This window comes from Cibotium barometz, chromosome 35, assembly GCF_041138505.1.
Source record: "Cibotium barometz isolate CiBa-2024 chromosome 35, ASM4113850v1, whole genome shotgun sequence".
Taxonomy (NCBI): domain Eukaryota; kingdom Viridiplantae; phylum Streptophyta; class Polypodiopsida; order Cyatheales; family Cibotiaceae; genus Cibotium; species Cibotium barometz.
In genome coordinates this window covers 48955625-48965695 of record NC_141080.1, presented here as the reverse complement: position 1 = coordinate 48965695, position 10071 = coordinate 48955625, and the positions used below count along the sequence as shown (strand labels likewise).

The following is a 10071-nucleotide window of genomic DNA, read 5'->3' as shown; positions in this document are numbered from 1 at the left end:
AAGTAAATTCATAAAAATATATTTATATAAGGGGTTTCTTTATTGAATTTTATTTTTTAAGCAAAGGTGAGAACTCTTCATTTGGGTAGAAGAAAAAACAATAGCAACAAAGGTGTAATCAAAATTATAACTCTAGAGAAAGAGGAAATTTAAGACCATCCCCAACAAAAGTGCAATGTAAAGCCAAGGCCCGTGCTATTACTATGGAAAAAATGGGCATGTTGAGAGGATTTTCACATTAAGCAATGCGAAGCACAAGAAGTTAATGGAGCAAGACAATCATCAAACTTGCTAAATCGAGCAAGACAATCATCAAAGAGAGCACAAGGATAAATTCTTATTATATTCAAGCTATTAATACCAAAACTAAGAAGAATTTGATAATGAGTCAAGGTAGGTTAGATTCACCAAACCTCACCTCACCTCCCAAATGCTCCAAAACATACATATAAAGATATCGATATATATGTACATATACTAATGTTCTAATATAAAAAAATTTATTTTATTACAATCAATTTACATTAAAAATATTATAAATGTTTATTTTATTACAATCAATTATATTATTTTAATACTCTATTAAAAAATACTAGTATGTGGTATCTCTTGATTGTGGTAAAAAAGAGCATGAGTAAATTTTCATGAATAAAAAAACGCAACACCTCTCAAAATCTATAAAATCGCTCCCCCCTCTCACCTACTTGTGTAGAAGAATTGGACAACTCTTACTCTCCTAAGCAGTGAGTTGAAGTGTGATCTTATGATGGTATATGAGTCCTTACCTGGATAAGGTCCCTCATCTAGCATTTGCTCGAAAACCTCCAATGCTGCCCTCCATTTCCTTGCTTTTCCAAGCAACATCATAACATGGTTGCAGAGGGGCACTGACACTGGATAGCTGTTCAATCTCCTGCGGGCTAGAATGCTTCTAGCCACAATATGATCTTCAGGTCCAGACCCACAAGACCATATTATTCCTTGATAGTCCCCAGGGCAAAGCTCTGATATTGTATCCTCAATCTTTTGAACAAGAGCAAGTATGTGGTACGAGCTTTTGTGGGCAAGCAGCAAACTGCGTATGGACCTGTAAGCAATGCTGGACACTCTCTCTTTGAATTCAGCAATGATGTTATCATCGGGGCTCAATTTCATTGCAGCAAAATACAAGCTCAGAGCCCCATGTATGTCAATTGACTTCTCTGAGCCCTTCAGGAGGGCGCGGAGAGTGCTGATATTGAGGATCAAGCCCTTCTGTTCAAGCTCCCTGAAAGCAGTCATGGCTCCATGATGAAGACCCACATGCTCATAGGAGGAGATGACGATTTTGTATGCAACAAGGTCAGGTTCTACCCCATTGGTCTTCATCTCTTCAACCACTTTGCTCAAAAATTCGAATTTCCCACTCTTACTGACCACTCCGAGCATGCTGCAGTATATGAACACATCCGGCCTCTCATCTGGGAGGTCCCTCTGCTGGAGCCATTCATACACAGAGAAGGCAGCCTGGACCTTTTGGGAGCTTCCGAGCTTGCGGATGACAGAACAGAAGACAGGCAACGGGAAATGCAAGCCGTGGAGAAGAGAATCTACCTGGGTGACATCTTGTACAGAGGCGAGGGAGCTTGAGAGGACACGGATGGAAGGTCTAAAGAGCTTATGGTCCTTGTCCTTCTCGAGCTCTGCAGAGAGCTGGTCCAGAAGCAACTGTTGCTGCGGACTGCGAGGTCTGGCTCCCTTCGTAAACTGAGAGATGCTGTCTGGAGAGCAGCAGTGAATGGTGGTGACCAAAGGGTAATAAGAGTATCTTGCTGTGGTGGTGGCGGTGGGCAGGCTGAGGGCATGTGGGATAAACATGGGCGAGGAGAAGCTCACCGATACCATCTGTGCATCGCCCGTCTTCAAAGGATACCCCTTAACCTTGACAATTGCTGCATGTATTGGCACCTTCATGACTATAGCTCATTTCTCACAAATCAACAAATATCTTTGGGTCTTTCCAAACCCTCCGGACGTTTGCTTTTGGTCTTTCAAACAAACCAGAAAATATCTTTGGGCTTTTCCACACGCGCCCATACATTTGCTTTTGGTCCTGACCAACATAAGAGCCCCACCCCATATGCTGCTAGAAAAAGCAGGTACAAGGCTAGATTGGTAATCAAAGGATATGCGTAGACATATGGGATTGATTATGAGGAGACATTTACCCCAGTTTCAAAGATGGCAACTGTGAGAGTTGTGATTGTGGTGGCTACAACTAAAAGCTGGTTTTTACATCAGTTGGATGTAAAAAATGTGTTCTTGCATGGTGACTTGCAAGAAGAGGTGTATATGGATCAGCCACCACTAGGTTTTGAGGATACAGGTCAGTTAGAGTATATGTAAGCTTCATAAGGCCTTGTATGGGATGAAGAAAGCTCCACGAGCATGGCAGGACAAGATTACTGAGTATCTTGTCACTATTGATTTTTATATGGCAGATGCAGATCACTCTTTGTATATGTGCAAGAGTGATAAGGGTATTGTGATCATCACCATATATGTAGATGATCTTATTGTTGGGGGTGACAACTTGGAAGAGATTGAGCATGTGAAAAGTCTTCTCAAAAGGAAGTTTGAGATGAAGGATTTGAAAAATCTGCGCTACTTTTTGGGAGTTGAGGTCATTTGCACACTTGAGGGTATTTGGCTATCAGAGAGACAGTATGCATTGAACATGTTGTCCAGGTATGGGATGGCTGATTGTAAGCCAATCTCGGTGCCATTAGATCAAATTGGCAAGCCTAGTGCGGATGCACAGGTTATGTGTTGGAGGATCCCACTATGTACAGGAAGATTGTGGGGAGTCTTATCTATGTCATGACGATCAGCAAGCCAGATTTGAGCTACACTATTGGCTTAGAGAGCCAGTTTATGCAGGTTCCGTGCAAACCACATCTTGACAGTGTGCAATGAGCACTTCAATATTTGAGGGCCACTGTTGACTATGCATTGTTTTATGCAGCAGGTGTACCAATGGAGCTATATGGGTACACAGATGTAGATTGGGCAGGTAGCATCTCAGATAGGAGATCTACTAGTGGATTTATGTTTTCATTGGGGAGTGTTATTGTGACATGGAGCAGTAAGAAGCAACCCACAATTTTGTTGTCAAGCACAGAGGCAGAGTATAGAAGAGCTACGTGGCACCATGTGAGGTAGCTTGGTTACGCAAGCTACTTGTTGATTTGGGGTTACATGTGGAGAGAAAGGTTGTCATATATTGTGACAATCTTAGCACTATACAATTGGCCAAGAACCCAATTTTCCATGTGCGGATGAAACACATTGAGGTGCATTACCACTTCATCAGAGAGAGAGTCTTGGCAGGCAACATCGACTTGGCCTACGTCAGGACACAGACAGAGGCACAGTACACAGAGGAGCTACAGTGGCAGCATGTGAGGTAGCTTGGTTACGCAAGCTACTTTGTTGATTTGGGGTTGCATGTGGAGAGAAAGGTTATCATCTATTGTGACAATCTTAGCAGTATACAGTTGGCAAGGAACCCAGTTCTCCATGCGCAGACAAAACACATTGAGGTACATTAGCACTTCATCAGGGAGAGAGTCTTGGCAAGCGACATCGACTTGGCCTACGGCAGCACACAGGATCAGGTCGCTGACATCTTCACGAAGGCCTTGGGAGCTGAGAAGCTCCGTAGATTTCAAGATATGCTTGGAGTTCATGAGCTGGAGTTGAGCTTGAGTGGGAGTGTTGAGATGTCAAGCTCAACATGAGCTGACACTCATGAGGCGCATGCATGACCGTTCGACATTTACATCACTGGCGAGTTTGGTATCTGGCACTGACATATCTTCGCTAAAGATTCTACAGCTGGACTACACCAACTAGTCCACACCTACCTACTCCTCTTAGCATGTTCACATTATGGACCACTTATATATACTCTATTATGTGTGTTAGTCACTTTATCTTCTTTGTAGACCTCTATTGTTATGTGAAGAAGAAGAAGAAATTTCAGCCTCTCACCTTATGTGTTCTCTTCTAGGTTTTGTGTGAGTGTGTGTGTGCTTGCAATAGCTCAATCTCTATTCCCCCTTGCATCTTTTCACTTGAGTGTTACTACCCCTAAACCAAATCCCATTGCTTAAGTCAAAGTGGAAGTATTCTTTGTTTTGACTTTTTTTTAAAAGTCAACTATATGTGTTGACCAAGCATCCGATACCCAATTCCAAATTAGGTCTTAGGGAGTACTATAAGCATATCCAATCACTTTTTTGAACCTCCAAAAGTCCTCAGACTGAATAAGGGTTTTATGAATCTGGTGAAACCCTAAATTAGGCCCACTTCCACTATACGATTTGTGCAACCAATAGCTTGTTTCAAATCTCTAGAAAAGCACTTTGCAATGATGTAGAGACCTTGTCACTTGTCCAACAACTTGCTGACTGAATTAGGGTTTTTGTTACGGCCACACATGAATTTCTAAGTAAAATCGGACAGCATCTCCTTTGAAATCAGGGTAAAATCTCAATGTAACCAAGTGTTACAACACGCATGCACTCATTAACAAATTGCCTAATGTCCAATGAAATCCAATTGCATGTGCATTTGACCATTACAAGTGGCTTTTTGCATGCCAAAATCAATGCAGAAGTGTCCCAATACCTCACCCATGCATCATTTCACCACAAGATTTGTCTTGATGTTTTGCCTTGATGATGTTGTCTTGAGAATGTATGTCGATGGAGCACATTGAAGCTTGCCGATCTCCCGACCAAGCTCTTCCAACCCCTTTACCCAAGTTTAATCCAAGGGCAAAGGTTTGTGCCATTTTTTCACCACCATGTACCTAATCCCTCACCATACCGCTTTCCCACGGCACTCATGGCATGGTGAGCTCAAGACATGCTCCATCGGTCTCTCTTCCATATACCGGGATACCCTCACACATCACTAGTATACTAGAAATAGAAGGTGTAATTCAAAGTGATGTGGAGAGTGAATAAACTCAAATAGGTGGTGTGATCACTTACAAATTGATTTTAAGCATGACTCATGCTTTTACAATTGTTTATACATTCAAGTATGTGCTCAAGCTCCATCAATCATCACCAACGATTGGATCCTCCCAGACTACGCTCATATAAGTAGCATGATCTCTTTGACTATATAAGATATGAAAGAGGGATCCATGTGCTAGAGTGTAGACTCCACCTGAGAGGAAGCCAACCACATCATCGATAGGGTTGACATTAGCTTGATCAAGGGTTACCTCGAGAAGAAGTTCAAGTCTTGGGAGTAGGCCTACAAGTCCAAGGATCATGGTGTCCACAGGACACCCCATGCCAATACTCACCAAAATGATTACTCTCTTATTGGAATTTCTAGAGTGGCATAGGTTTGACAAGGGCCCTTTTTTGACATCAACAAAGACCCAACACTCAAGCAGACACTCGGCTATTACATGCGAGTATAGTGGCCGAAGACATGTTTGAGACAACTTTTTGGACATTCTACAAGACCCTCCATTGGATGACCTACCAGAATTTGTGCTATGATATCTATTGCCATTATTCTATCTACTTCTACTAACTCTCTACTACACCTCGATGCTATTCCGAGGAGACCGAACTACGATTAGGAGGGGTTATATTAACCACATGGTTAACAACCATGGGGGTTCACCTTAAAATATGTAGGGTTCACCTAAAAATATGTGAGTATTTTTAGGTGAACCCCTACATATTTTTAAGTGAACCCCTACATATGTAGGGTTCACCTAAAAATATGGGAGTTCACCTAAAAATATGTAGGGTTCACCTAAAAATATCTCAGTATACAATCCGGGTTCAAATAAATGGTTTTTGTTCATTCAAAAATTTAAAGTAAATTCATAAAAATATATTTATATAAGGGGTTTCTTTATTGAATTTTATTTTTTAAGCAAAGGTGAGAACTCTTCATTTGGGTAGAAGAAAAAACAATAGCAACAAAGGTGTAATCAAAATTAAATGCAAAGCCAAGGCCCGTGCTATTACTATGGAAAAAATGGGCATGTTGAGAGGATTTTCACATTAAGCAATGCCAAGCACAAGAAGTTAATGGAGCAAGACAATCATCAAACTTGCTAAATCGAGCAAGACAATCATCAAAGAGAGCACAAGGATAAATTCTTATTATATTCAAGCTATTAATACCAAAACTAAGAAGAATTTGATAATGAGTCAAGGTAGGTTAGATTCACCAAACCTCATCGCACCTCACAAATGCTCCAAAACATACATATAAAGATATCGATATATATGTACATATACTAATGTTTTAATATAAAAAAATTTATTTTATTACAATCAATTACATTAAAAATATTATAAATGTTTATTTTATTACAATCAATTATATTATTTTAATACTCTATTAAAAAATACTAGTATGTGGTATCTCTTGATTGTGGTAAAAAAGAGCATGAGTAAATTTTCATGAATAAAAAAACGCAACCCCTCTCAAAATCTATAAATCAACAAGGTGACATGTCCCTTGAGGAGAGCTAGAGGCTAGAGCAAAACAAAGAGCTCTATCAATCAAGAAGTTGTCACTCAAGCCTTCATCTTTGTCATGGTCAATTGTGATCAAGTTATACAAACAATGAGTTTGTTGGTATAAGTCCATCTACTGTGTGCTCAAGATGCATTCGAGTGGCAATGTAATTTTCATTCAAGGAAAATAGAGTCACTCAATATCTGCTGACACATCACAAATGTCAAACCAATAATCCTCGTGGGCATCTCACCCGCCCTATGACCGACACATATAAAGCCGTGATCCCCCAAATCATGTCTGATATCCTCACAGTCAAAATTCCTTGTTGGACAATCCATTGATTTCATGGAGTGAGTTCACAAACGAAGAATTTGCTTGGTTTCCAAGTTGCAAATGTCCTTGGATGAATTAGTGAAAATAACCTTGTTGTCCAAAGGTACAAAACACTGGCTGACTGTCCCCATAAAGAGATTAGCCATCTGCTTGTTGACCCCTGAGACTGTAGCATCGGTATTGAAGACCCGTTGAGAGGATACACCATTTCAGATTATGTCAATAGCAAACTCACAGGGAGTCCAGCTTTACTGGATAAGTGAAGAAATTATTTCTCTAAATTAAAGAGGAAGACAAATGAGAAAAAACACGTTAGCTTAGTACCAACCTAAAGCCAAATAAAGGTATCAAAAAGTACATAATGAAGGACTGTGGTATTAAAAGAGAGAAAGGAGGAGAGAACTCCCATGTCCATGTATCACTTCATTGATGACTTGCTGATTACTCAGCATTGTAAGTGCTCTTCATGTACAGAAGAAAATATGATTGCAGATGGCACAGCCCATATGGCATGACCCTTATCTTATATTTCCTGGCTTAATTACAGTATATTGGAGTCATCAATCAGACTGCATGTTGCAAGAGGCTAACCCCAATGCATCAAAATCAAAGGCTATACCATGCATGTTACAAGCTTCAATTGCAGCATTATAAGCAGACTGGGATAAAACCAGTTGTAGTCCCTTTGCCTCGATACACATATCTCTAGCTAGCTCTGCCTCCCCACCTTGAGACAAAGCTTTCACAAGCTGGTCATATGTTGTGGTATCTGGATCCAAGCCATCATCAATAAGTTGCTTCATCCAGTTGAGTGCACCTTTTCCATGACCAAACTTGGCACATGTTGTGAGGAGAGCATTGTATGTGATAAGGTTGAATTCAACCTCAGAAGCGCGCATCTCTTCCACAAGTCTCATCAACTCCTCCTGCTTCGAGGAGCTTGAATACACAGAAATCATAATGGTGTAAGCCTCGATGTTGGGCTTTATGCCGAGCCTCTTCATGTGTTGCCACACTTGCTCTGCTCTCTCTAAGAAGCCACACTTCTCAAGAGACGTGAGCAGAGATCCATATGCAAGAAGGCTCGGGTTCTGTCCCCTCTCCACCATTTTCTGGAAAACAAGCACAGCAGCCACGGGATCAGGTTTCTTAGCACAAGTTACTAGGGTGGTATCCCATGCAAATCTATCTGGCATAATGCCATGGGCTTCCATCTTCTCAAGGAGCTGTACACTCCAATTGCTATTGCTCGCCTCTCGTGAAGAACTAAGCAGTGAGTTGAAGTGTGATCTTATGATGGTATATGAGTCCTTACCTGGATAAGGTCCCTCATCTAGCATTTGCTCGAAAACCTCCAATGCTGCCCTCCATTTCCTTGCTTTTCCAAGCAACATCATAACATGGTTGCAGAGGGGCACTGACACTGGATAGCTGTTCAATCTCCTGCGGGCTAGAATGCTTCTAGCCACAATATGATCTTCAGGTCCAGACCCACAAGACCATATTATTCCTTGATAGTCCCCAGGGCAAAGCTCTGATATTGTATCCTCAATCTTTTGAACAAGAGCAAGTATGTGGTACGAGCTTTTGTGGGCAAGCAGCAAACTGCGTATGGACCTGTAAGCAATGCTGGACACTCTCTCTTTGAATTCAGCAATGATGTTATCATCGGGGCTCGATTTCATTGCAGCAAAATACAAGCTCAGAGCCCCATGTATGTCAACTGACTTCTCCGAGCCCTTCAGGAGGGCACGGAGAGTGCTGATAGCCCTTCTGTTCAAGCTCCCTGAAAGCAGTCATGGCTTCATGATGAAGACCCACATGCTCATAGGAGGAGATGACGATTTTGTATGCAACAAGGTCAGGTTCTACCCCATTGGTCTTCATCTCTTCAACCACTTTGCTCAAAAATTCGAATTTCCCACTCTTACTGACCACTCCGAGCATGCTGCAGTATATGAACACATCCGGCCTCTCATCTGGGAGGTCCCTCTGCTGGAGCCATTCATACACAGAGAAGGCAGCCTGGACCTTTTGGGAGCTTCCGAGCTTGCGGATGACAGAACAGAAGACAGGCAACGGGAAATGCAAGCCGTGGAGAAGAGAATCTACCTGGGTGACATCTTGTACAGAGGCGAGGGAGCTTGAGAGGACACGGATGGAAGGTCTAAAGAGCTTATGGTCCTTGTCCTTCTCGAGCTCTGCAGAGAGCTGGTCCAGAAGCAACTGTTGCTGCGGACTGCGAGGTCTGGCTCCCTTCGTAAACTGAGAGATGCTGTCTGGAGAGCAGCAGTGAATGGTGGTGACCAAAGGGTAATAAGAGTATCTTGCTGTGGTGGTGGCGGTGGGCAGGCTGAGGGCATGTGGGATAAACAGGGGCGAGGAGAAGCTCACCGATAGCATCTGTGCATCGCCCGTCTTCAAAGGACACCCAAGCCTTCTCCTTAACCTTGACAATTGCTGCATGTATTCATTTCTCACAAATCAACAAATATCTTTGGGTCTTTCCAAACCCTCCGGACGTTTGCTTTTGGTCTTTCCCCCACAAACCAGAAAATATCTTTGGGCTTTTCCATACGCACCCATACATTTGATTTTGGTCCTTCCCCTTGACCAGCATAAGAGCCCCACATATGCTGCTACATCGCCTTGAGCACGAGCGTGTGAAGCAGCACCTGTTCCAATATAGTTGAACTTGCAGCAATGTGATAAGCTATGGTGGATCAAATGCAAGGATCAACATGATTAGCAAGTAATTAGAAGGTGATTAAGATGAGACTAGTGCACAACTAATCTAGTAGCTTAATGTAGGCATGGATACTCAAAAACCAGTAATTTCTCATTAGGCCAATACCTCAATTTATAGGTTTTACATCCACAAGATGCCAAGCATCTAATCCCACTGATTTCTCCTTAATTTGTGCCACCTTCCCTACATCTGGGGACACCTTTTCCAAGAATCTTTTCACACCCCTATATTCAATCATGCTACCCTTGATTCTCTCATCCAGTAGATTCTTCTCACCTTTTTACTGCTACCCACTCAATTACTGACTCCCTTTTACGATCTCTAGCTAAGGGCTTGTTCCCGCACACACCCATTCACTTGCATATTTCAACGCATCCCTTCAAGTGAATAATTCTAGCACACCTGGAGGCTATACCAAGTTTCCCTCTTACTTGGTAGCCCGC

General features: G+C 42.1%; 2 protein-coding genes across 2 annotated transcripts; both read right to left on the bottom strand.

Moving 5' to 3' along the window:
- Positions 1 to 670: 670 nt before the first annotated feature.
- On the bottom strand, positions 671 to 1953 carry LOC147618548 (protein LOW PHOTOSYNTHETIC EFFICIENCY 1, chloroplastic-like). The gene has a single exon (XM_086775266.1). It carries the CDS (start codon positions 1951 to 1953, stop codon positions 697 to 699), a length of 1257 nt encoding a protein of 418 aa, XP_086631392.1. The 3' UTR covers positions 671 to 696.
- Positions 1954 to 7238: 5285 nt separating this feature from the next.
- On the bottom strand, positions 7239 to 9350 carry LOC147618547 (uncharacterized). Its single transcript, XM_086775004.1, has 2 exons — positions 8195 to 9350; positions 7239 to 7991 (listed from the first exon to the last, which is right to left on the bottom strand). Exon 1 carries the CDS (start codon positions 9343 to 9345, stop codon positions 8599 to 8601), a length of 747 nt encoding a protein of 248 aa, XP_086631130.1. The 5' UTR covers positions 9346 to 9350; the 3' UTR covers positions 7239 to 7991; positions 8195 to 8598.
- Between the last annotated feature and the right edge of the window lie 721 nt (positions 9351 to 10071).

Coding starts and splice junctions, on each gene's coding strand:
- LOC147618548 (XM_086775266.1), bottom strand. CDS start 1,953: ATGAAGGTGCCAATACATGCAGCAATTGTCAAGGTTAAGGGGTATCCT.
- LOC147618547 (XM_086775004.1), bottom strand. CDS start 9,345: ATGCAGCAATTGTCAAGGTTAAGGAGAAGGCTTGGGTGTCCTTTGAAG.